This window comes from Falco naumanni, chromosome 1 (genome assembly GCF_017639655.2).
Source record: "Falco naumanni isolate bFalNau1 chromosome 1, bFalNau1.pat, whole genome shotgun sequence".
Lineage (NCBI taxonomy): Eukaryota > Metazoa > Chordata > Aves > Falconiformes > Falconidae > Falco > Falco naumanni.
In genome coordinates, this window is record NC_054054.1 from 19,668,269 (window position 1) to 19,693,830 (window position 25,562).

At 40.0% G+C, this 25,562-nt stretch overlaps 1 protein-coding gene across 1 annotated transcript in view; it reads left to right on the plus strand.

Annotated features, from left to right (window-relative positions):
- Positions 1 to 18,379: 18,379 nt before the first annotated feature.
- The window catches only part of TRPC3 (transient receptor potential cation channel subfamily C member 3), a 44,650-nt gene continuing 37,467 nt past the window's right edge, over positions 18,380 to 25,562 (plus strand). Inside the window, 2 exon segments of the mRNA XM_040584021.1 lie at positions 18,380 to 18,923; positions 18,925 to 19,019. Of these exon segments, the coding sequence (XP_040439955.1) occupies positions 18,795 to 18,923; positions 18,925 to 19,019 (224 nt within the window). The 5' untranslated portion in view covers positions 18,380 to 18,794.

A 25,562-nucleotide genomic window follows, 5' to 3' on the forward strand; every position in this document is an offset into this window, starting at 1 on the left:
AGAGAGCTAAGTTAACTAGTAGTTTTGCATGGAAGATTAAACAACTGTTAGCTGGTAACAACCTTTTGTCACTAACATCTTCAGCCAAAATGGAGCAGGTGACAGCCCTGATATGCCTTCATCTTTCTGTGTATCTGTCTATTGAAGCAGGCAGTCTCTGCTTCCACACCAGACTCTGCAGAAGCGTTGTTTTAATAAAAGTTTCTTTTATGTGTTTCTGTAAAGGGTGTGCGCATATTCTATCTGGCCAAGTATTTTGCATCTCCTTCAGCTAGCTGGTTAGCCTATAGGGGCTTGGGAGCTTTATGAGATGGTAAAGATACACTGTTAATCTTAGTTTGTACATTCAACCCCATGCCTGGTAATACTGTCCTTACATCTTTAGTGAAAAAATGTTGCACACCTGCCAATGAAAACATACAATATTCTTCTTGCAAAAAATCAGTGATATTACCTCCAAAACTGCTGATAAATGCACATGCAAAAGCAAAGCAGTCCAATACCAAGCTGTTAGAACTGTGATCATTTAAAAATAATGCTTGAATAGGCTAGATCTTCTATTCTTACCAATCCAACAATTATTTACATATCATTAATGGCTACCAAAATTGTTTCATTGATCTTAAGAACACTTACAATTTTGCTGTTTGTATTATCTGTCTAGAGACACTGAAGCAGCCTGATACTTCCTTTCCTTACAAGGTAAGTTGCAGGCAAGAGGTCACTGGGGGGAAAAAAAGAAGAAAGAGATGTAAAAATACCTTTTTTTTTTTTTACATGTAAAAGCTGTATCACTGTAGTTGGATAATACAAGTAGAATAGTCCATCCAGTGGGCATGTAATCATGTACATGCCAGCGTATGTAAATATGGGCAAGTGGCTAAGCACTACCAGTGCAAGCCACCTGTAGGGAAACTGTCCTTGAAGCTTGTGACTTCAGAAGACTGTAATGTTAAGGTGCCATGGCTGCACTCAAACCAGATTAGAATGGTTGCAGTGAAAACCTGCACTTTCTGTCTATCCGTTGTACAATGAAATTTAAAAAATGAAAGTAAGAGGAGGGAAATGAGCTAGCAAGAGCCAGCCGTTGTCAGGGCCCTGCATGCATCAAGAGACTCGGCAGCCTCTTTCACCCCTCTGAGGCATCTGGATGCCTGGCAACACTTTCCCTTCCTGCTGCTCCCAATTACCTCTTAATATTCACTAGAGATAGGTCAGGAGAATAGGACTGGAAGAATTACAGACCAGCCAATATGATGTTTTGATAATGGAACAAATTATACTCATTTTGTATTCATCCAGAGGACAATAAGGAGATAAAATCAGCCAACATGGACTTGACAAGAAGTCAAGTCCAGCTCTTCTATTTCACAGATCCAGCCTAATGGATAGGGGTTAACCTGTAAGTTTATACAGTATCACTTCGCTTTAGTTAAGGCTGCTGGTGCAGTTTTACTATATCAAGACATTAATGTTATTCTCACAGGAAAACTAAGAAACACTAGACAAAATGATATTGTTATTAGGTAAGTGTTGAAAGCTCATATTTAAAATCGTTTCAAAGTCAACTCTTGACTGTGTCAGACCTGGATGTGAGCTTATTTAATGTTTTAATTAGCAGCCTAAATGATAAGCATAGGGAATGCTTTTATGTAACACTCTTTCCAAAAAGAAAACAGCAATTGTTCTAGGAGTTGCCCACATAGCATGTAAGCATATATATAGCATATAAGTGAGGCACTGTTATACTTGGAATTTGATATGGCCTAAATTGGAACATAATGCTTCCTTATTCGAGTACCAATCTCAGTGTCAAAAAGGACTAGGAAAAACTGGAGAGGTAAGCAAGTGGTGAGAGGTTTAGAAAATAAGGCCTTTGAAGAAGAGTTGAAAAAAACTGATCTTTTTTCTGCATGGTGAAGAGAAGATGTGGAGAAAGATGGGTGACATTCTATATGAAAAAAATTGTCATGAAAGGATGGTGATCAATTGTTATTCTCCATGACAACAAGAACAGGACAAGAATTAAATCTACTTTCTTTATGGCAAGGGAAAAATCCATATTAAATATTAGGAATAACTTCCTAACTACATTTTAGCACTATAAGAGATTATTTACAGGGTTTGTGGAATTTGCATTGCTGGATATACCTAAGAACAGGCTATACAAGTATCTGTGAGAGTTACTAGGCTTGATCCCAGAGAATGGAATTGATGGCTGGGATTATACCCAGTCCTGTATTTCTACAGTTTCTGACACATCTATTGTAGCTAAGTAGATCTTCATTTAAATGTGGTATCCTATAATCAACCGGCGCTACACTATATTATTACCTTAAATTGGTCATTGAATATTTTACTAGGTAAGAAAATTCAATGCATGATTTTTAACTTATTTTGGACACTAGTAATAGATATATATTAATATTCATTTTCCACAACCTGACTAAGAAACTCTCATCACATTTGGCCAACCTGTTGACCTCACTGTCTAAAAAGGCCAGAGAGAAAACCCATTTAGAAAGCAGCCAGTGCTAAGTGGAGTGAAGTGTTCACATTCAGTATTTCATAATCGGAGAGACCAGTTGTATTTACTGTTATTGCTATCACAATATAAAAATGTATTCACAGAAGCATTCCCTGGAATACAGCAGTGGCTGTTAATACAGCAGCAAGATGGCCAATCCAAATTCAGGGCAAAAGGAGCTGGGCAATGACCCAAATATATTTTCCTGAGCTGTGAATTAGTGAATGAGAAATGAACATTTGGGTTGTTTGAGATCAGCTCTCACACAGAACGTTTTATTTTCCTTATCCCCAGCCTGTCCTGATTTTAAATGTATGTCAAAGTTATTTTTTATCCTTGAAAATTAATGAAAATAATTTGATTTCTCATGCCGAGGTAAAGATGTATGCATATTTTATATCAGCTAATATTTTTTGCTTTTTGCCAATGCTTTACTTAAAAGCCCATAAAAGTGATGGTTTTGTTCTAATAAAAGGAAAGCCCTTGAGACCTCATATTCCCTGTCTGCACAGAACTGCACAGATGAGGGCAAGCTTCTCATAAATCCCTGCAACCTGAAAGCTGTAGTAAACCTTAGGTTTAACTATGGTCTGGAGGATGGGAGGCATTTGTAGGCATATGTAGCATCAAGGGATGTAACTGTTTACTTACATGCTCCAAAGACACACATTCAGAAAGCAGAAGGCATCAAAGCCAGGCAATTTGAGAAGCAACCTCTTCATGCAACTGTCCTGGCTTATTACCCACAATGTTCTTTGTTATCTCCACTTTCATCACCAGGGTTTTTAGATATGGCTTAAGTTTGCGCCCAAAATGTCATCAGTATGAAAATCTACCACTTTGCTCATCGTTTTACGCCTCGCCTAAAATCTTGCATGTCCTGTGACAGGGAAGGTGTTATTTGTGACAGCTTATGCCTTTTCTGTGTCTTCTCTGGCTGCTGTAAAGAGAAGTGATCATCTTCTCTTTACAGCCACGAGATATGACTGCTTTTGAAAGCAATTTCAAGCCTTTTTTGCTGTGGAGCAGATGATCTGTCCCTAAGCTTGTTATGAACTTAGACTTTGCTTAACATTTTCAGTAGTGGGTATGCTATAGCAACTATTTATGTTCTTTAAACACCTTGAAAAAAATAAAGCACTCTGTAAGCATTAAACATCTGTATGTATGGCAACATGACCATACCCAAGCAAATACTTGCACCACGCTGGAAGTCCTAAAATGAAAACACGTTTAAGAAGCATAAAATTCAGATTTACTCAAGTCTCCTTTTTGTACTTTGCTCATGGGCCTTGCTGAACAACACTCACTCATCACGTTCATGGGCACTCCTTGCAAGTGAGGCTCTTTGACTGAGCGTGATATTACCAGGATGGAGGAAGCTAACCTCTGCAAGCTTTGAATAGAAAGGACAAGTACCTTTGTAAGTGGGACTTGGTAAGAAGCTAGGTAAAAGACGAAAAATGGAATCCAAAATGATCGGGGGCGGGGGGGGGGGGGGGGGGGGGGGGGGGGGGGGGGGAGCGGGAGAGAAGAAAAAGAAAAGCAGGAAAGGAAAAAAAGTAAGGAATTTTGTTTCTAAAAAGAAGGTTAGAGGAAGTCACTATTTGTTGCAGCAATTCCATATTGGACAGAGCATTTTACTTTGAAGTCAGTCATCAGCAAACAGAGGTGTGACCCCTTTTTTGTATGTATGCCCTGTAATAGGAACTATTTCTGTGCAGAAAGACTTTTAATAGGCATTACAACAGACTTCTCTACACAAGATTCAAACATACCACTTTAGCACCTAAGTAAGAACAAATCTTGTCCATCATAAACAAGTCTCATAATTAGGCAAAGCTGTGTTTTGTTATCCCTATGAACTCCTGTTCATCTTATGTAAACACCGAGGAAAGAAGCACTTTCTTAACAAAAAAATGGCACTTTGGAGCTAAAATCATTGGAGTGGCTCCGCATCCTGTGATGTTCAGATGAAATGTGAATCAGGGCAGTTTTCTTCTGCCCATCTAAACGCCATCCAGCTACATTATCTCTGCAGCTCTGAACAACAACAAAATGATAACTAGTAGTCTAGACTGAGGTTTTTAAGTGCCCAGAAAAGAGGGAAAGTGTTTGAAAATGTTTTTAGTTTGCAAATTTATTGTATAATTATATATTAGAAAGAAGCCACATACTAGAACAAACAAAAAAAAAAAAAAGCATGTGAGTGGTCTGATGAAAATAATTGCCACTTAATAGTATTCAAGTAAAATTGAAAAGCTTGTAAAATAGTATGAAACCAGGATTTTAATGAAATTTCCAAACTGGTCATTGGAAGCTTGCTTTTATTATCAGATCTAAGCAGAAATGGCTGAGACCTTTCGGATCTTTCACTATTAACAAAATAATTTCATACGTTCCATCCCAGGACTTGCCATAATGCTGTTGAGCTTTCATTTCTCTAAAGCTGACAGATACATTGCTCAGATAGAAATGTTGAACCAGACGCCATAAACATTTTTCTGTTTTTTCCGTCGGAAGATAGCAATCTCATATACCATCTCTAGGATATGTTTCTTCACCTTCTTCCTCATGTCCTCTGCCTATGTTTCCCTTGCATCCTTCTCCCAAGAAAGTGTCTAAATCTGATAGGAGTCAGAACAAACCTTACAGTAACCCTTTTGGCATCCAAAACCCCACTTTCAGCAATGGATTCCTAGTACAGCTGGTGTCTCAAAGTGATTAATATGCCTGTACCGAAAAACTCAGATAAAGCTGGAAAAGCAAAACAATTCTCTTCTCTCTGACTTGCCAATGACTGAAGTTCAAGCACCATTGGCAGTAGCTGTTTTTTCTTCACTTCTGATAGCCTTTGACCTCTTCCCATGTTTGTAATTTCCTTTTCTGTTTCAACAAAACCCCCATGAACTCATTGACAAAACCCCAAGAGTTACCAAATGTAATTGCTCCTCTTCCCAACAAGGATGTGGTGAAGCTGACAGTTCCAAGGCTGTCAGAATTGTTCTTTAAAACCTCTGCATAAGTCTAGAGGTACATATGGCATATATGTAAAAAAAGCACATATGTAGGGTTTTTTTAAGAAAGAAAAAAAGGAAACAACAGAGGAAAAAGCAAATATAAAAAATAATGCCCATTTATGAGTTGAAATTTTTTCTTCTTTCTATCTTGCTAAAAATTAAAACATGATTGGGAATGTATTCAAGAAGAGAAACCAAGTGTTTGGGAAGTGAACTCTGGACCTAAGTAATTGCCCAAGTCTTTCAGTTATGGCTTTTCTGTCCCTATTTCAAGGTTTTTAAATATGATTTGTTATCAAAAAGACCAAAGTACAATCATAATTTGAATGTTAGTGGTTATAAATGACCTCTATTAGTCCAGTTATGACAACACATAAAATCCATGTTAAAATACAGTGATTTTGGCACTTCTTTGTTTCACAAAATTCTAGAATTCTCCATCTCCATTTTGTTGCTGATACAAAGGTATCTCCTCTGTCAAAGAAAGGATTTTCAATTCCTTTTAGAGCTTCCCTTTCCTGACTACAGCACACCACCTGACTTTAGGAACCAAATATGGGTAGCTAAATAGGAAAATCTTGTTACATACCCTGATGCAGGCAGTTAGAATGACTGACTGGAAGAGTCACTCCTTTTCTCCATTGACATACAATGAAGATAGACTCCATATTCATTACTTAGATAGCAGAAGTTAGGCAGTGTGATAATCTTCTCTGCTCCTATTACTGCTCACTGCAGGATGTTCACCCAAGCTCTGAAGTAACTTAATAATTATGATGTAAATGACTTGGAGGTAGATGGATTTTAAAGGTTCTTTGCATTTATTACTGTGATAGTTTTGTAGCTTGTGCCTTAAAAAACCTACAGGCTCAAAATAGCTGTATGGTGCTGTGTTACGGCATGTAGTCACTAGACCACGACGACGTGTGTTCAGCAGGGGACCGCCCATGGAAAATGAGTTATTTGGACAAGGAGGTAAGGTTCTACAATAGCTTTCTAAAAAAGGAGGACAGACAGGCAGGTAAAACACCTAACTACTTTCAAGACAGGTCCCTGTAAATTTAGGGAGAGGATTTTGTAGCAGTAACTGGCAGCCAGACAACCACACTAGATGCCCTACTTTGCCCTTTTTCTAAGCGTGTGGACTTGCCACAAGGAAGACAGAGGGGAATGATGTAATTCTGAGATATTTATCCATTCCAGGTCTGCCTTTGCCTGTAAAAAGATTTAAATGTTTTTTATTTCTTAACTTTGGGTTAATTCTGATAAGAGGTTTTATGGCTGTGAGCTAAGTAGGTTTGTGGCCTTACAGTTGCTGAAAGATTAAATAAAGACAGTGATCACTGAATCGCATCTCTGGTTTCCTGAGACTATTCCCTTCATTTTAGCTGGAAGTACTTCTTGTGTCACAAGACCACCAATTTCTCAGCTACACAGATCTTAATACCTTACTTGCTTGTTTACATGGCAATTTAGAAAAACAGCATCCTCTCACATAATCTTGCTCTAGCAAAGCAAGCTAGAAATGTGACATATGAAATAATTCACCAACACCACTATTCCCTCTTAGATTTCAGAATAGCTCTTTTTCTTCTCACTCAGTCTCATAATAAGTTATTGTTATTCTGAGGTCATCTGTAAATCAGAGTGCACCACTAAAAAAATCAGGCCACATAAAATTAATAAATTTTAACAGAAATCGGGCAACTTGTAATTGCTTAATCTAGGGAGGCTCAGAAGAATACATACATTTACTTTTAATACCAAATTTGTGTTTGGAACAATGCCCTTCAACAGCCAGTTTTAATAGGAACATAGGACCTGCCATGCCCCATTAAGCCAATGATCCATCAAGTCCAATATTCTCCACTATGCTTGGCAAATGCAAGATGCTTCAAAGGAAGGCAAATTGCCCGTCATGCACTTGGCCAATTTTTCAATTTGAATAGTCCATTGTGCAAAAGCCATTCCATTCTTCATGTCAAGTCCTTGTCCCATACGGTTACAGATGTTAAAGTAATCAAGTGGCATGAATGACCCAATGTACCATTTTAATAATATTTAAGGCTATGTTTGTGCTCTTATTGGGTCTGTTTCTCCTGAACTGTCAACTGGTTTTGTGTACAATGCTCCTCACATTCATTCTCATTACATCTACTTCTGCTCTACTTCAGTTCAGCAGCTAAGCAAATCGACAGTATTCACAAATCCCCAGTGCTAAAAGATCAGTTATGATTTTAAATAGATATTAGTGGATTATTTCTGTCAAACAGCTACTTGGTGTAACAAAAAAGCATGCATCAATCAGAACATTATTACAATAGTGCTCCACTGAATTTCTGTCATTTGAAAAAGCATGCATCAATCAGAACATTATTACAATAGTGCTCCACTGAATTTCTGTCATTTGAATCATATTTTATTGCTGCACAGGAGTATCTTCCAGTTTCTGAGGAGTAAACTTTCTAATCCAGATCTCAACACTTTTCAGTTTTGACCCATGCCTAACAAATGCTAATGAATTGTTGGCTAGGGGAGCTGGTGTGTTGTTAGATACTAGAAACCACAGGAAGATATTTTCATTATTTCTTTTGATATAATTTGCCTATTTATTTATTGATCACTTTCTAAGCATACAATATTTGTTTTCTTGTTCTCTGCTGTTTTCCTTCAAGATTTCATTTACCGTTTGAGGGCCTGGGATATATCTTGCAATATTTTCACCTTTCCTTTCCTTTTGCTGTCTTGCCACTTGGTTATAACTTAGGAATCAGGGTCTGTCAAATCACCCCAGACATGTTGGTTAGGTCTACCTTCCTACATCAAGAGTATCTTACATTCTGGGCAACACACAGGTATCAGAAGGCAGAGCAATAGGAGAGGACTGGAAAGTAAGGTCAGAAGCAGCACTACAGTCATTGGTATATTTTACATATATATATTTATAGTCTAGGATTATATTGTATGTTCTGTACAACAGTACAGCAGTGCTTCAAGGCACTGTGACAGGGGAAAGAGGACTCTGTGAGACAGTGACTGTACATCTATGTAAGAAGCAGAAGTAAAAAGCTTTCAAGTACATGAAAAGAGATGATAAATGGATACTTTAAAATGCAGGTTTTTCTTATCTAGGCTAGTTTGGGTAGAGCTTTTCTTTTCCAGCACTGCATGGCAGAGATTATCTAAGGGATCTGATAGCTCTAAGGGACCATGAGAGAAAACAAATATAAAGATGTAATACAAGGGAGAGAAAAAGGTAGAGGAGACAAATGGAAGAAAAAGTTTATACAAAACATGGAGTGGCTGAAAGGGCAGAAAGAACAATCACAACTGTGACTGAAGTCCAGTAAAACAATATGTCAAATGCAACAAGGATTGATCCAAACCACCAGGTAATGTTTCTCTTCACATCTCCTCCCCGCGCCTCAGACAGAATCAATGGCAGTGACAGGTATTCTCTGCCAAGGCTTTGCTGCTGAACTGGCTCCAAATTTCTCATCGAGAGCTACTAATAGTTGTTGATCCATTATGTGGGGATGGCAGCAGGGGACAAGAGGAAAGATGGGCAAAAGAAAGGAATAACTAGGGAACTTATATGGGAACAGCAAGCTTTATGTGTCTTCGTACACAAAATGTCTCATTTTTCTTCATGGGATGAAGAGTCAGGTTTCATATCTCAGTTTGTCATACGGACCTTTCAGTTCCTGCAAAAGTCAAGGACATCCTAGTACCTTTTATCTGGACTTTGTGGTTTGCACGAAACTGGATGCTGGTTATTTAATTGGCTCAGCATAATCAGACAATGGGGAATCCAATAGGGCTACAAGGAGACAGTTAAGGAAAGTGTCCAGCAGTCGTTTCATGATCCAGTGAGCCGTGTTGTATTAATTGTGGGAGTGTCACAGGGAGCAAAGGATGAACATGTAGATACTGAGATGGAATGGAAAGAAGCAAGCATGAGTGTATCTACCCTATTTCTGTGGTGATGTCATCTCTGAAGATAACTGAAACAAACTGTTGCCTCCTCCCTAAAATCTTTTTGATTTTCTCCTGTGCATCTCACTGGTTTTGAACAAGTCAGTGTATCATTGTTGGTCTTTTTAGAAATCCGCTTTTGTTCACAGTAATTTTCACTCAGCCCTTTTTATAATGAAAATGTATGTAATTTGGAGTGTCTTTTATCTGGTACAAGCATCTTCATTACAGTGTGTCAAGAAGAAAGAACAGAGAAGTCAAGATACATTTCTGTCACTCATATATGACTTGAGACATCATCTCTATCAGATAGTCATATACTCATGTGTAATCAGTCCTTTCCATTTTTGAGTGTCAGACAGAACAGGTAACATAACAGATTCACTCTTGCTAAAATGTTTGCTGAAATTATACTGAAATATGTTAAGCGCTATCTGAAACTGAAAACAGACTGTTCAAAAATGGACAAAGCTAATAGCTTGTTTTAAAGTGAAAGCACCTCGAATGTTAAGAAGTTAAATGGTCACCCTTTGATGGCTTATGATATAATTTCAAAAATAGAAAGTTTAAGTGTGTGAGGTTCTTGAAATTTTTTTACCTAATACTGCAGGTTAGTTATATTTGATGATTACATATGTAAGAAAGGTTTTATTAATTTCAGAATCCCATTTTGGCCATATCTTTATTTTTGTAATTTTAAAAAATAATTCTGTATGTCTTTTAACTTACTGAGTTTACACCTAGGATGTATATTTACATGTGTGTCTTTAACAAGCCCTGGAATAATCTTTTAATTTCTTCAAATTAATTCCATGCCCACATCAAAGTCCATGATGTGCAGATTCCTGACTTTCCAAAATCTCTGACTTGCCAGGCACATATTTCTGTCAATAGCTGTTTCATCTGATAAGGAAACAGTTTGTATCTCCATTATAGATTAATTTTGATGCTCCCCATTCCAATTTTTCAGTGTTTACTCTACCTCTCACTTTCATCTTACATTAAGATGAAATTGTATTTGAGCTCCCTATTGGTACCAAATCCCTGTTAGTAGACTCTAGAAGCCTGTCAGAGGGGATTCCTAGGCAAAGATTTCATTGTCACAAGCAGTTTCCACACAGCAGCTGTGGCAATGTAATGAAAAATATTGAGGGAGATGGAAATACCTCTGCTATGGGCATATAAATGCTTTCTGCACAAAAGGCCTTTTCTTACACGTGTCTGTTATGTTACCTATGTCTGTCATGTTGCAAAATCGTCTGCCTTCTACTGCTCTTCTGCTGAATAAGCATCTCTGGTCTCATTTTCTGAGTTTTAATGGGAACTGTAGTTGCTGTTTACTCCTAAAAACCAGGACATGGTGTTTTAAAAATTAATGCAACCTATGAGGGCCTCCTGAGATTTACTTTTTCTCCTTAAGTTGTTTCAGTACCAGCCTACCTGGATTTGGCTGTGTTCTGAAACCCTGGGAAAATTTCTTCCAGCTTTTCATGAACACAAGTAACTGCTTTTATTAAAAGCTAAACATTAAACTGAAACTCCACTGAAAATGATTGCAATGTTTCCATTGACCTGAACTCACTGAAAACATGACAATATCCTTAAAAGTTTTTGCTTTCCTGAAGTTGGAAATCCGACTTCCATATCTCTGTGTCAACACCTGGTCACACATGCCAGGGTAATACAGGGACTGCTGAAAGACAGGAGTGCTGAGGTTCTTTAACCTTACTTTCACTTCTACAACCATCTCCCCCCCCCAAACAGGTATTAATTGCATGGGACATCCACCTGTTACTGACAACAGTAGAGTTATTGTAATTTTCATGGCAAAAGTTGTTGCATCTTCACTATATTTTAAATTGGCTTCAGGGAATAATTTATAAGTATGGTCATGTCTCCCTTTTTCCATACTTTGCCATCTTTCCGGTCAGTTACTTTGGAGATTGTTACCAGTAAATGTAGCCTCTTCTCACAGAAAGATCCTGTTTGGTTTTTTCTTTCTGTTATTGAGCACCTCTCCACTGCTTGAAACTTGGCATTTCCTCACTCCCTTTTCTACAAAGTGGCTTTTCTTACATATAAGACAGGAAAACTGTAACAAAAACACGTATAGGAATTATTCTTATTTCATAACACAGAATATGTATACGGGATCCCCAGCTTTGTAGGACACCTGGACTTGGCATGAGTTAAATGCCGAGTGTGCTATGCAAAAGCAGGCTGTTGGCATCCTGTGGCTGCTTTAATCAGACAAGTATATAGCTTCACTGTGTCTCTTATATTGATTCTGATTAATTCCTAATGAATGTCTCTGAGCGCATCTTATTTCAGAGATCAGATATGGCCTCTTCATAAGAAGTTTATTAACAAAAGGCTCAGGACTAATCCACCAGTTGCCAATATTATCTTCTGGTCATTTGGGAATGATATGCTAAGTGCTCAGTGCTTCACTGTGCAGTGAACAGCAAAACATTTCAGGGGTAAGAATTATTTGGTAGAGCTGGAAACGTGATTCTTGCCATACCAGGTACTGAACTACTTTCTCACTTGGCCACAAATGACTCAGGATCTCTGCCGGAGGATGTACTCCCACTCACAGCATAGCTGCACTACTTAGCAGGATCTTCTTTCCATCTCTTCCCCTTGTAGTTGCCCATTCCTCCACTATAGCAAAGTAGTGGTTTTGGATGACCCACTGAGTTGCTGTCACCCAAACATTTAGCACCTGTGGTTAAGTGTGATCACATATTCCACAGAAGCCCATGGAAGCAAAGATTACATTTTCAATCAACACTCTGCACTGTGGTATTTATTCCTTTTCCAACAAGAGGAATTTAATGCTTTGAGGTATGGCAAGTAGTTAGTACCAGATGATATTTATCAAAGGGTTCTGATGTAATTTAAGAAAATTAGGCTCTGAACCATGACAGAGTTATGTAATCTTCCAGTCAAAATCACCAGACATCCTGGACAATGGAGCTTTGAATGGTGCAAACCAGGATGAAGGGTTTTCTCCTCTGCAGGGAGCCATGCTTGTCACTCAGATTTGTTTTTATGAAGTAAGCTGCTGTTTAAATTTCTTTCTGCTAAGGTGTCACAAAGGAGAATGTATCCACAAATTAAAATATATTACAGTATCAATTCACAAAACAGTGTGAAAAATCCACTTGTTTCTGGATTTAAAAATCATCATGAACTGTTCCAATTCATCACTTGACCTGTTTGTCTCTTGCTATTATTTTTACTATGTCCTGCTTCCCCATTCTGATCCCCACAGTGCCTCAAATCCCGCTTGTCCAATCAGAGAAAGGTCAAACTGTGTCCAAATATATTCAGACTTAATTACTTGCACAGGACAGAAATCATTGCTAATCTGCTAAAATAAGCGCTACTCTGCACTCCATATATCCATTGCAACTCTCAATTTCATTAGTTGAAATGCTGAATACATCCAAGTGATAAATTTTTTTACCAACCAGCACGGGGATATTACCTTCATCCACCCATGTCTGAAGAAAAATTAGTTGTTAAATGTGTTGTCTTGTGACAACACGTTTACTTACCACATGGTTGCCAGCACTCAGCAATAGACTAAGATTCACATTTACATTTTCAAGGAGTATTGAGTGACACAGGGACACTAATTTAAGGAAGAAAATCCAGCCCAATATATAAATGAAAAGAAAACCAAATCTTATTAAAGTATACTTTTTAAAGTTTATAAGCTACATACAGTCCCCAGGGCAATGTACAGCTAAGGGAATTGATCGCGTAGTCCCTTTCTTAGTAGCACTTCTGTTAACTTCTAATTTCTACTAGTATGAGTGAAAAGAGAGGAATAAAACTTAACTGGCATAGGTTCAGGATTCTCTGGATCCATTCAGACATGTGCAAGGACATTGGATTTGTTTACAGACATATCTGGTTTGCCTTAGAAAAAAGGAAGTGGCAGGTGCAAATATGTAAATGTACACACAGTTGCTACTTAACACAAAAAAAAAAAAGTATTTGTCCATTTTGTCTAGAAAGACATCTTGCAGACCTTTGAAAATGTAGCTAGTATCTATCTAATGGTTTTATTGGCAGGAGACTTCAGTAGCCTTTTAATATCATAAAGCAGACTACGTAATACAACTGCAACACAGCTCTGAGGGCCTGGTTTCCAGTAGGTGATTTGAAAGTATTTCATACCCACTCACTTTGCATGGGCCTGAATGGCTACACAGCATGCATGAAATTACAGGCTGAAGTCTCAGGAATTTATCTCTTCATCTCATTTAAAAGCCTTAAACCATAATATTAGTTCTGAGGCTGAGATCTGCTTACAGATCAGTGACATCACATCACTCCATCTTTTTTCTTCATGCTGATTAACCTGTTTAGACTTTCATAGAAGTCCTTGATGTAGGAGCTAAATGTCCTTGAAAACACTGGGTTCTTGGCAAGTAGGCAAATTCCCAGTATGAGGCAAAGAAGGCCAATTTTGCTTTCATTACACTGTTGCTACTCCCACCAACTTCCCAATTTTCATGAAAGTAGTACACACACGTTAGAGAAGGGTTCAGTGTACTGCACGACCTGGATTCTATTTCTAGCATTACTGTGTCTTTTTGCCTCTCTTTACCTGTCACTTCAAGCAAATAAAAAACAGTTTTGTCTCTTGAGAGAAGATACTCTTACTTTTTATAAGGCAGGAAAATAATCATTTGGCATAATCATATGACATACAAGGTTGTTCTGCAAGGGAAATGGTTACTAGCAGTTTCTTGGATCTTGCTGGTTCTTAAATCTAAATCACTTAGTTTCAACAAGAAGGTCTTGGTGTCAACAAGCAGGTTAGGTTTATTTTCAAATTAACACCATTGAAAAGTACCTCTCAGAGACATTCTGGTAAAAGAAACCCCCAAAGTATATTCGTTAAATGACCTTTTCCCTCATCACTTGTCACAGTCTTACTGATTTGCATACCCACTCAGTTAGGTGCCTTATAGATCTGAAATACTGCTATGCTAGTTCAGTCTAAGAATCTGAATATATTTCCTGATATTTTTGTATACTGAATGCCAACTGTGCTGTTAATGTATTTCAGATTTTTACTCCATTAATTTGCCTAACTTAAAGAAGCTGAAAAAAATGAGAAAGAGAAATATGGAATTAATGTTTTTTACGATATTTCAAGGAAATTTATTGCTGTGGGTTCTTTAGACACCTTATTTCAATTCAGAAGAGCTGGGTTTTGGTCACTCCCAGCTGAAGAACACTCTCAACAGAAATTTAAAAATCTGAATTGCATATTTCTCATGATTTTGAGGAGAACAGAAAGACTCCACTAGAGAGTAGTCAATCCATATAAACAAAACCTCATTCCAATCTAATTCCACCCTGTCTTGATCAAACCAGTCCAGTGCAAAGAATGATTGTATTCTGGCTCAAACCTGAAATAGTTATGGCATTAAATCCATGTCCTAAAAAAAACAACAAAAAACCTAACCAAACAAAACAAAAAATCCCCCCCCCAAAAAACAAAAAAACCCAAGAGTATGAAGAATAATCTAGTACCTTCAGTAATACAATACTGTATCTGCTACATTTCATTATTTGCTGTAAAACTTTTCTGTTCTCTCTGTCCTTGTAGTAGTATACTTTTCATTATTTTACTCTTGTCTAAGCAACTTTGAGGAAAAGGTTTTCTAAATTGAAATGACATCACTTCAAAACCCTGTAAATTCAAGTTAGTGTTCACAAAATGTACTAGATTGGCAGCCTTTGACTATAAAGTCTAATCAGTGGAAAACACAGAGAGCACAAGGTTCCCTGTATTGCTCTGCCTCGCATTTCAAATCTACTCATCCTTTTCCCCTGCTTTCTGCAGTTTGGTCCTGTTGACATCTACCTGATACTTCGGTAATATTACACATTTTTGAGAAGAATAATGATTTTGGAACACTGGCATTATTGAGATTGTTAATGTTTTCAAAAATGTGTACATCACTCATGAACAGAAATCCCTTCTCAAGAACATTTGGCCTTGCCCAGGATTTTGTAGGTGCAATTTCACTACTGTTAGGTTTCTCACTTGTCCTGGTGTTTCAAAAGTGTGGTTTCATGCATTTTATTTTTCTGAATAAGGCACTTTAGAGCCTCAACCACACCACCAAGATACAGCAATGATTTTTAAATTATTACTGTCAGGTGAGGGAATGATGGCTGAAATTTAATCAGGCAAGGATCTTCATATCCCTGTTCCAATACCATGTTCTGGTATCAGCCTGATACCTCAAACTGTGGTAAATTTTCTACACATCATTTTCTTGGGACTGAGATTGTTTCCCTACACATTTCAGTTGGAAACACACAATATTTCTAAGACTGTAACCATACTAAGTACATTTGAGATTTGTAATGGATTATTTTGTTGCCATCTTGGCTGTTTTTCAGGTAGGATCTCCTTCAAATAAATAAAGGGGAAAATGTCTCCATTGTTATTGTGTTGTAGAATTCAAATGCAAGCAAATGCTGGCCAAAATTGACCAGAAAGCAAGTCAAGCAGGAAGAGCAGGATGAAGAAAAGCACTTACTCTAAATGCACATTAGGAACCATGTATTTTGGCTTGGTGGCTTTGTAACAGTATGGTGAGAAAAAGAAAAGAATTTGGTAATTTTTTCTTACATTACCCTTCTCCTTCAGCATCAAAAAGGAATGCTCTCTTCCTTGAAAAATTTGACTGGCATTTCCTCTTTAACATTGGCAGTGAGGAGAATCAGATTGGTCAGAAATCCATGTTGCAGGAGTATTGTGTAGTAAAAAATATGGCCCTCTACACATCGGTTATAGTGCTGTACCATGACTTTAATAAGGGTGGGGGTTTTTTGCCGCTGTCTCACAGAGCATTCTCAGAAGCAAAATACAGCAAAAGTTCAGGTGAAAGTTCTACAGCATTAAATATATATTAGCTGGAAAGTTATCATCATTTTACCCCTTGAAATGGAGGGATGTATCATTGAAGGCTTCTACAAGGATGACTTCCAAGTCAGGTATTATCAGTGACTTGGATAATTGCATAGATAGCAGTCATTACCTTTCATTGTAGAAACAGCAGAACAATCTCTATTTAGACAATACTCAAATAATAGAAAATACAGTCCACAGAACCCGTAATTCAAATTAGCGATAGGAAGCACAACAGAAAAAGCAAGAATATAACTTTCTTAAAACGAAGAACCAATATTAAACCCCTCTCTTATGAATTCCTGAAAAGAAAACAAAACCTTGGTATGTTGAAGCCTTGCTCTGAACACACATTTGGGAAGCAAGAGCATTTTCATGTACATTCAGCTGTGCTTTTATGTTTTGTTCTCAAGGGAAATTATAGGGGCAATTGAAAGTCCATTCCTGTAGCCCATTGTAATGATAGAGGACAATTTTTTTAAAAAAGGAATACAATGTGGGCAGTAACATTTTTCTAAGTCAAAAGCCCCCTGCAAGAGCGCAAGGTTTCATGCAAGGATTGTTGCACTGCTATGCTCTAAAATACGTAACGTTGATACCATATGTATAATTAGGTTAGACACCTAGACATCCTAAATTAATAACCCAAAGTACTTCAAAGTTAAAGTAGCTACACAATATATTAGTTTCTTAGAGAGCAAAATTTGCTCTACCATGTCATGAAAGACATAAAAAAACCACTTCCCCAATTAATTCAAAGTCACGATGCAAACTAATTAAAACTGATGAAAACAAAACCCAGTTTTTTCTTCGAAGCTGTAGCTGGGTAAATTATCTCTGTGAAACTCTTGGCTGGATTTTCCTGCCCTTCATGAGTATAAATTTTGTACACATGGGAAACAGCAAAGGCAAAACCCCTTTTGGTCTGATACTGAGAACAGTGTACAGTGTGAGGTAATGACTGCTCTGTGCTGAGACTGCTTAACGATGCTCGGCGGAGAGAATTCTACCAGAGCAGCCATACATGGATTTAAGGTCCGCTTTCTCTGAAGTCACTGGAAAACTTACATGAATTTCAGTTTCAGGAGGACCTGTGTTCAAAGAACATAGATTCATGCAAATTTATACCGATAGCCACACAATGCTTCAAAAAAGTTTAAAGCGAGAAGAAAACGGCATCTCAGCAGCACATAGGCAAAGTAATAGCTTTGCTGTATATATAAATCAAGGCATGTAGTCTGTGTGTACCTACTGTTCTGCATACTGTGTATAAACGCACACATGCTCAGCCTCAATTTTAATGGGATCGCAGGTCTATCATAGGGTAATTTTCCCCTATGTCATAACACATCAAAAAAAACCCTCATAATAAGAAAGAGATTATATGTCTCCGTACAGCACGAATCTTTGCAACTGGTATCTGTAGAGCATAATTAGCCTTGATTACATGCAATGAGCATCTTAACAGCCTCCCGGTTCCTTAGCTTGACACCGCGCAGGATTCCACCAGCCAAGCCCAAGGCAGGGCCACCTGGCGCACTCTGGCAACCCCGACTCGCTTTTACCACCAGCGAGCCGATCAGAAAACCTCTTTTTACCTGAAAATTTTAACTTCAGCTGTTGGCAGCGTAGGGCCGAACGTTTCTCACAAGAACGGCCCGGAACTACCTGCCTGCCGGGCAGGCAGCCGCTGCCTCAGAAGCCCGGCCCAGCTTCCCGCGCAGCGCCGGACGGGCCCGGCACCGCCTTTGCGGGCAGCTCCCGCGGGTCCCGCCGCCGCGGCGGTACTGGCACCCGATGATCGGCCGTGCCGGGGGGCGGCTTCACCTCAGCGGCGGCCGAGCCGCACTTGTACCGGCCCCGCGCCAGCGGCACCTCCCCCTCGCCCCCACCCGCGGGGCCAGGCGGGCGGGGGGGCCAGGGGCGTCCCCTCCTCTCCCGAGCGCCCGCTGCGGTAGGCGGCTGCTCCTCTCCGGCGCGGCTCGCCCCCGCCGCCTCAGTAGCGATGCTGTCCTAGCGAGGGATGATGACAGGGAGAGGAGAGGGGTAGAGCTGCTGCCGGGAGCCCGGTCTCTTGCTCGCCTCCCCGGCACTTCCCGGCCCCTGCATCGCGCTGCCTTCCTACCGGGCGGCGGGAGGCGAGGGCGGAGGGGCGGCGGGGGTTTTGTGGTGAGGGGCTTGTCCCCTCCAGGTGCGCGGTCCCCCGCCGGGCAGGGCTGTCCTCCTCCTCCTCCTCCTCCCGCCGCCTTCCCCGCCACACACGCTGCCGGGCGAGGCCGACCGGGAGCGGGAGCAGCAGCCGCCGCCTGAGGGGACGCTGACCATGTCGAGCAAGAGCAGGAAGAGCAAGGAGCAAGGGAGAGTGACCTTCCCCCCGCAGCAGGAGGAGGAGAAGGAGGAGGCAGAAGACGAGGAGCAGCAGCGCCGGCGCCGCGGCTGGAGAGGCGTCAACGGGGGGGCCGGAGCCCCCGCCGCCGCCTCACAGAGCTGTGAAAACCCTCCGGGAGCCCTACGGCTACTACCCGCCCCCCCCGTTTGCCAGCACCATGTAAGTGGGGCCCGGGGGGCGCGTACCGGGCGCTGGCCGGCAGCTTCCCCGGAGCGGCCGTGGGGGCCGCCCCGCCGGACCCCGGCAAGTTGCGGCGCTCGGCCCGTCCCGCCGAGCCGGGGGCCGCGGCGGCAGCGCAGCCGTCCGGCCTGGCCCCGAGCGGCGGCTGGGGCGGGAGATGGGGCCGGCGCTGGCGGCTGGGGCGCGGAGGCTCCGGAGAAAGTGCCCGAGGGGACGGTCCGGCCGCCGCCTGCCCGCCCCGCTCCCTGCCCGGCCCCGGCTCCGGGCGAGGTGGGGGCAGCGGGCAGGCGTGCCGGGGCGGAGGAGATTCCCTCTTCTTTCCTCCCCCCCCTACCCCCGGCCGTTAGCGTAGCCGCCGGGAAAACCTAATTGTTGGCTCGGCTGAGGTTTAGAGAACCCACTCTACCTTCGTGTACGGGCAGCGCTAATGCATCCCTTTTATATTTTTTAAAAAATCTAGGCTGTGATAAAACCAGACTCCCCACAGAAATCTAGGACACCTGTGCAGAAAAGCCTCAGTTCTTGAGATGCATCTTGTCCTGTTTGATGTCGTCGTCAGAAATTTCAGGTTTTTTAAGATGCAGTCATATATATATACACATACATACTGACCATGCCTAGACTTACTGCAAGAGAAATAAATTCGGTTTTACTAACAGGGGTGGGAATGTTAACTTTCTTTTCTCTGACTTAGAAAATGAAAGTTGTCCATTAATTATTCACTTACATTTATAACGTGCTGCAATTTAGACAGGCTTGCCTCTGAGGATTACTTGATTATTTTATACTTGCAGGACAATATTTAATTCTTAATTAAATATTTTAATTACTGGGTGACAAACACTTTGTTTTGAGTTTTAAGATAACATATTCAGTGTTTATAGAAGCAGCTTCAATTAAAATCACCCTAGAGACAAATGTAAAGTACAGAAATAATTAGAGTAGCGCTTGGAATGGGATAACTACAAATAAAAGTGCTTTTTACCATCCTGACGCAGAAATTCTTCACAAATACACTGTACCTGGTGATCCAGACTTCGAGCAAGAGTGTCTCTCACAAGTCTTGAGCTGTCTGAAAGTTTGCTGGGTTTAAGTTGTTTGTCTGGGCTCTCTCTGTAGTTGATGGACTGAGAGAGGAAACGGCAGTGGCCAAAGCAGCGTAGTCATTTATTTTCTCTATTGAGGTGCCTGTCTTTCTCCGTTCACCATAAGAAGAGCCTAGAAGATATAGTTTAAACTCAGACACTTTATTTTTAGACAGATGAAGCTAGCTCAGCTGAATTTAAGCTATGAGTCCTAAACTTCTGGATCCCTTTTAGGTTAGTGTCCTCCTAGAACTGTTGTCATATTCCTTTAGGAAATGGGTATTATGCCACCAGGGGATAAAACTGGAGTTCAGTTTGCACAGCTATAGGCATTTGAGCCTGGAGTAAGCTCCTACTCTTGGAATTGCTCCCTAGTATATAATTCTTATGATCCTGGCCCAGGAGTCGATCACAGCAGTGATTGTGAGCCACTGCCCTGTGGACTGACAAAAGGGCTGACATTAGTCAGTGCCGCAGGAGCGTATTGAACTGACAGGGCATAGAGGCAAAAGACCCACAACTGCCTTTTCCCCTGTTATGTGCCCGTGGTCATCCTCAGCATAGCACTGCGATTTTTCTTCTGGAGTAACATTTTGCGTTTGCTACTAATGCCTAAAATCATAGCATATGTTAATGAAATAAATGAATATCGGTTTGCTCATAATGCGCCAAGATTGATATGCGTAAGGCTCTAGTGTACACAAAGTGGGTATGAGAATCCTTGACAGGAAGAATTTATGGTCTTAAATATTCGGTACTGACAAACAGTGCAAGGGGAAAGAGACAGGAATATGTGAAGTAGTTTGCGCAAGAAGATGTACTTAGTTGGTATTTGAAATGTTTTCGCTCTGAAAGCTGTAACCTGTGCAAGGTACCTGTCAGTGTACAGCTGGCTCCCTCCTGTGCCAAATATTGCTGGAAAACGTAATTAACCTCAGATTCCCACTAAGACTGCAGACTGGATGTAATACTTGTTTCACAAGGTACTATATGCCCCAGTAGGATAAATGTGAGCAAAACCTGTAAATTAAATGTTGTAGGCATCGAAAGCTCGATTTCCTGAGTCTCTGAAAATCGTAGCTTAGTTTCCCAAGTGGAACGACAGAACGCAAAGGACTGAGTGTAATAGGAGCTTTAAAATTCTTTGTTGCCACAGCCTTGTTAACTTGGTTCTTTCCTGGTGAGTTGTTTGCCTTTTTCTGTGTGTGCGTAGATGCACTCCTGGCATCAAAATATAGTCCTTATTTTCCCACAGGAATTCAGATGGTTGGTATTTTCTGTTGAGGAGTTAGTGAAGAGTAATGGCAGGAAAAAGCTCTGCATAGTTTGTGGGGCAGGAGGAGAAGGAACAAACTAAGTGTATGTGTACCTCCTGATATCTCATTCTGTTTTGTTCCATTTTTTGACTAATTCTTTCCAGTTCGGAGCCAGAACTTCTGTGAGCTGACATGAGGGCATTTTGGATGATGGATTATGTCGTTTCAGACCAGTGGGAGAGTATAGACCTGAGTCAGATTTTCAGCTGGCCTGATTTATGTTCTGCTGTTCAGCTGAATTAGCCTCCCTCTTCTGGAAAGCCCAGGCAGTAGCTCACAGAAGGGAGAAGGAAGCTCTCATTTTAATACATTTTAGATTTGGTGCAGAGATTCCCAAATTGTGTCTAACACATGCAAGCTTCCATGAAAACATACATGGATGTGACACTGTTTTTACTGGTGAAGAAACAAATTTACCAGCAGCCTCTTCAGGCACATGGCTGTAGCAGAGCTTGGAGGGTTGGAAAAGCCTTGGTTTGCAAGAGGTAGTGTGGGTGGGGAGGGATTGCTCTTCTAACACTGCCTGTGGCCCTGCACGGGGCCAGGAGCTGCTACCTCACATGGATTAACAGTCTTTTCCTGTGATGGTAACAAAACACATGCTTGAGATCACTTAGTTTAAGAGATCTCAGGAGTCACGAGCTAAAAATTTTGCACATACATATGTGCGTGTGTAAGGTAATCATCATTCCTTTGTTTTAAAACTGGGACCTCAGACATTAGTTTTAGCAGAACAAGAGGCACAATTGGCATCTCCTATGTGGCTCACTCTGGTGTTGTTGCTTTTAAATGTGCGTGCACATCGCTGTTTCCGTGATGCGCTTATTTGATCTGTCTGTAATCACTGGACTGCATTTCCTTTCCAGGGTTAGAATGGAATCAAGATCACTGGTGTTGCAGTGCAGTTTAGCAGTGGGGTAAACTGCCTTGTAAATTGTTGATGCCATTCTTTATTGCATTTAACAGTTCAGGGTGAATTGTTCTTCAGTACAAATGTCAGAAAATTGCTCTACAGATCTGGGAAGGCCAAGAATGTTTCTCTAACTTCTTTTCTTTTAAAATTGCTTATGCAATTTTCACTGTTAAAAAATAGACTTAGGAACAAGATTATAAATCTTTTGAATTGCTGTTGATGAGGCAGTGAACAGCAGAACACAAGGAATTCTCAGATCAACTGTTTGTCCCACGTTTCTGCCCTTCTACTACAATGCTGAAAGTCTGAGCATTAAAAGAGGTAGTTGAGCTAACAGAGTAGAAATCTGTAATTGAAACAATTCATGGTAGAAGTAGAGGAATCATCATGCTTACTTCAGTCCTTTACAGTTGCTGTGCTGCTCAAATTTCTAGCTTTGTACATAGGAGTAACTCTATCCATGCAACATACGATGCAATAAAAGGTCATACTAAATGTGATGAATGTGAAACAGGAGGCAAGTGGCCATTGCTTGTTTAGTGGAAATTTTTTAACAAATATTTTTTTATTGGGCATGTAAAGGTCATACATTTTAGATGAAAATATTTAAGGTAAAGATAAATATGTTATAATATAGGATAGGTTTTTGTGTCTTACGACATTACCTGGTATGTAGCATACATGTTGTTCAGAGTGTACATAACATTGCTCGATGTGAAAGCTTGTGATACTTATTGTTAGGTAAAGACCTTGAGAGGTGGTTTACTCCTTTAGGAGCCGTGGCCTCACTAATGTGAGAGTTCTCAGCAAAGCTGAAATAGAGGTGCCCTGCTTTTGTGTTATTCAACAAGGGGCTGACTTAGGGTCCTGTCACGTCTTGGTTAATTGTCTTCTAGTAAGTTATGTTCATTTACAGCTATTGCTGAAGTTACTGAGAGTTTGCCTAAGTAGGAAGCAATGAACTAGACTTAAGCTGGTAGTAGTATAGTTAGTATATAAAACTTCTAATTTGAGACCATCCTTATTTCACAGTATGAATGAATGATTCTGAAGGTTGGTGCAGAGTTCCTGAAGTTCTTCCTTCTTGCCAGTGAAGCTCTGTGGTTCCTTGAAAGAGCAGCCTAACTGGTGCACACTTCAGACCAAGTGAAATGTGTCCAGATGTGGTGGAACTGGTGTACTTGAGTTAAAGCGATTGCTCTTCTCCAGTTCCATGCTGCTTATTTGTGCTGAGCAGCAAATGGAGGCTTGAAGCTTTATAGACCCCTTGGCCATTTTTCTGCTGTGTAAGGTGAAAAATGGTTGTGGAAAAAACTGCAGGAGCAAAAATGCTGCTTCATGTCCGTAAAGGGGACTGAATTCTCTCCTCTCACCTTCCTGCTGCATACCACGTAGTATAATTATGGAACCTGTGTACTAGGACTAGAACTTTACTTAATGTCATGGTGTATCTTTGCTGAAGAGTTAATGTAAAACAACTGGGCATTTTTTTGCTTGGTGTTCTTTTGGATTTTTTGCCATGCATTCTACAGATTTTTAAATTTTTGTGTTCTTTCAACTATTTTGGGAACAGTTGGGAATAGGAACATCACGATTTCCATCTCTCCTTTCCTCTTTTAATGTAAGTTGTCAGCTTCTTACAGAGACAAGGTTGAGAATATGAACTTTAAAGGCTTTAGGAAATAGAACACAAATAATTAATGCACACTTAGTTCTATTTTAATCATATTTTTAAGCCAGTCTAATGATATTTAGAGATGCAACTTGAGATTTTGTTGTTTTATTTCAGTTGACAAATATTACATATAGAATGTGCTGAAAATGGTTAAACAGTTAAAACTAAAATTTTAACCATTTCCTTAATGCGTTGGGATAGCCTAAAAATATTAGATGAAAGAACAGGAGAGCAGAAAATGGAATAGGAGACCTTGTACCCAGTGCTTCTTGCCTGCAGTACTCTGACCAGAGCTGGCTGACTTCGAGGTCTTTGAATTTGCTGAGGGAAGAGGGGAAGAAGAGAGCAGAGAGGTATGGATGAACCTAACAGTCTTCTGGCTGTGTGGTGCTGTACAAGATTTTTTGCTTTTTGGTTGGTTGGTGGGTTTTTTTGAAGTCTGGACAATATTGTAGCCATTCAAATACCAAGCAACTTTCATCTTTATTTTGAGAAGATACTGCAGTCACTTCAAATATATCATTTTTGTCACAAGATTTATAGCTAAGGATATCTTTCTTGTTGGGAAGATATTCTAATGCAACACCTTTGGAAGGATATATATCTTTTTATGGAAGTCAGATGAGTCATCTTGGTCAGACAGTGGGTTTTGAAAGAAAGGTATCTAAACCAGAAAGTAAGTGTCATATTTCAAAATATTCTGAAAAATTAAACTGAATGTAAAGAGGGAAATATATTGTTATGTATTTCATAAGAGATAAATGAGATTCAGGGTGGCAGTTTAGAGTTGTCTTAAATCAAGAAGTCAGAGTGTGTCAAGTTGTTCTTTGTCTTTTTTACTTTTTAATACCCATACTTTTTTCTTCATAACCTTACGGTAAACAACTATATTTCTGTGACGATGTTTTTAGATGTGGAGGAAGAATAGAAACATAACAGAATATCAGACAATGAGATCTTGTTTAAAAGGTAACTCTGAAAAGAGTTATATCTGGTTTTACTTAAGATTTTGTTGGGGAATAAGGTAGTAGCATGGTGTGGCTTTTCGCCACGTGCACTCTATCCTTATATCTGGGGTACTCCCAAATGTGAAATATGCCTGAGCTTTAAGACATTAAATCAATTCTATGTTTAACAGTTGGAGTCACAAATCCGCTCTGTTGTGGAGCCTGTTTCATAGACTTAAAGAAAGTGGTACAAAAGTGAGGAGAGGAAAAAAAAAAAAAATAATGTATCCTGTCATTTTGGCAAAGCAGTTTTGGCACATACTTCAAAAAGTGAACGCCAGTCAGCATTGCTTGTACTGCAGTGCCACTCAGGTCATCTCTGGTAGTCCAGAAACACCAACCACAGATGAAAATGTAAAAAGATCAAATGCTTCATCCCAGGAGAAGCCTGCCCTTGGTAATGATTATCACAGTCCCTTCACTTGGTCTGCATTGGAAATGCCCATTTGTGTTAACTGAAATGTTCAGAGCATGGACTAGCTTTCATGCTATTTATAGCTGTGATAAAGTGATTAAGACTTTATAT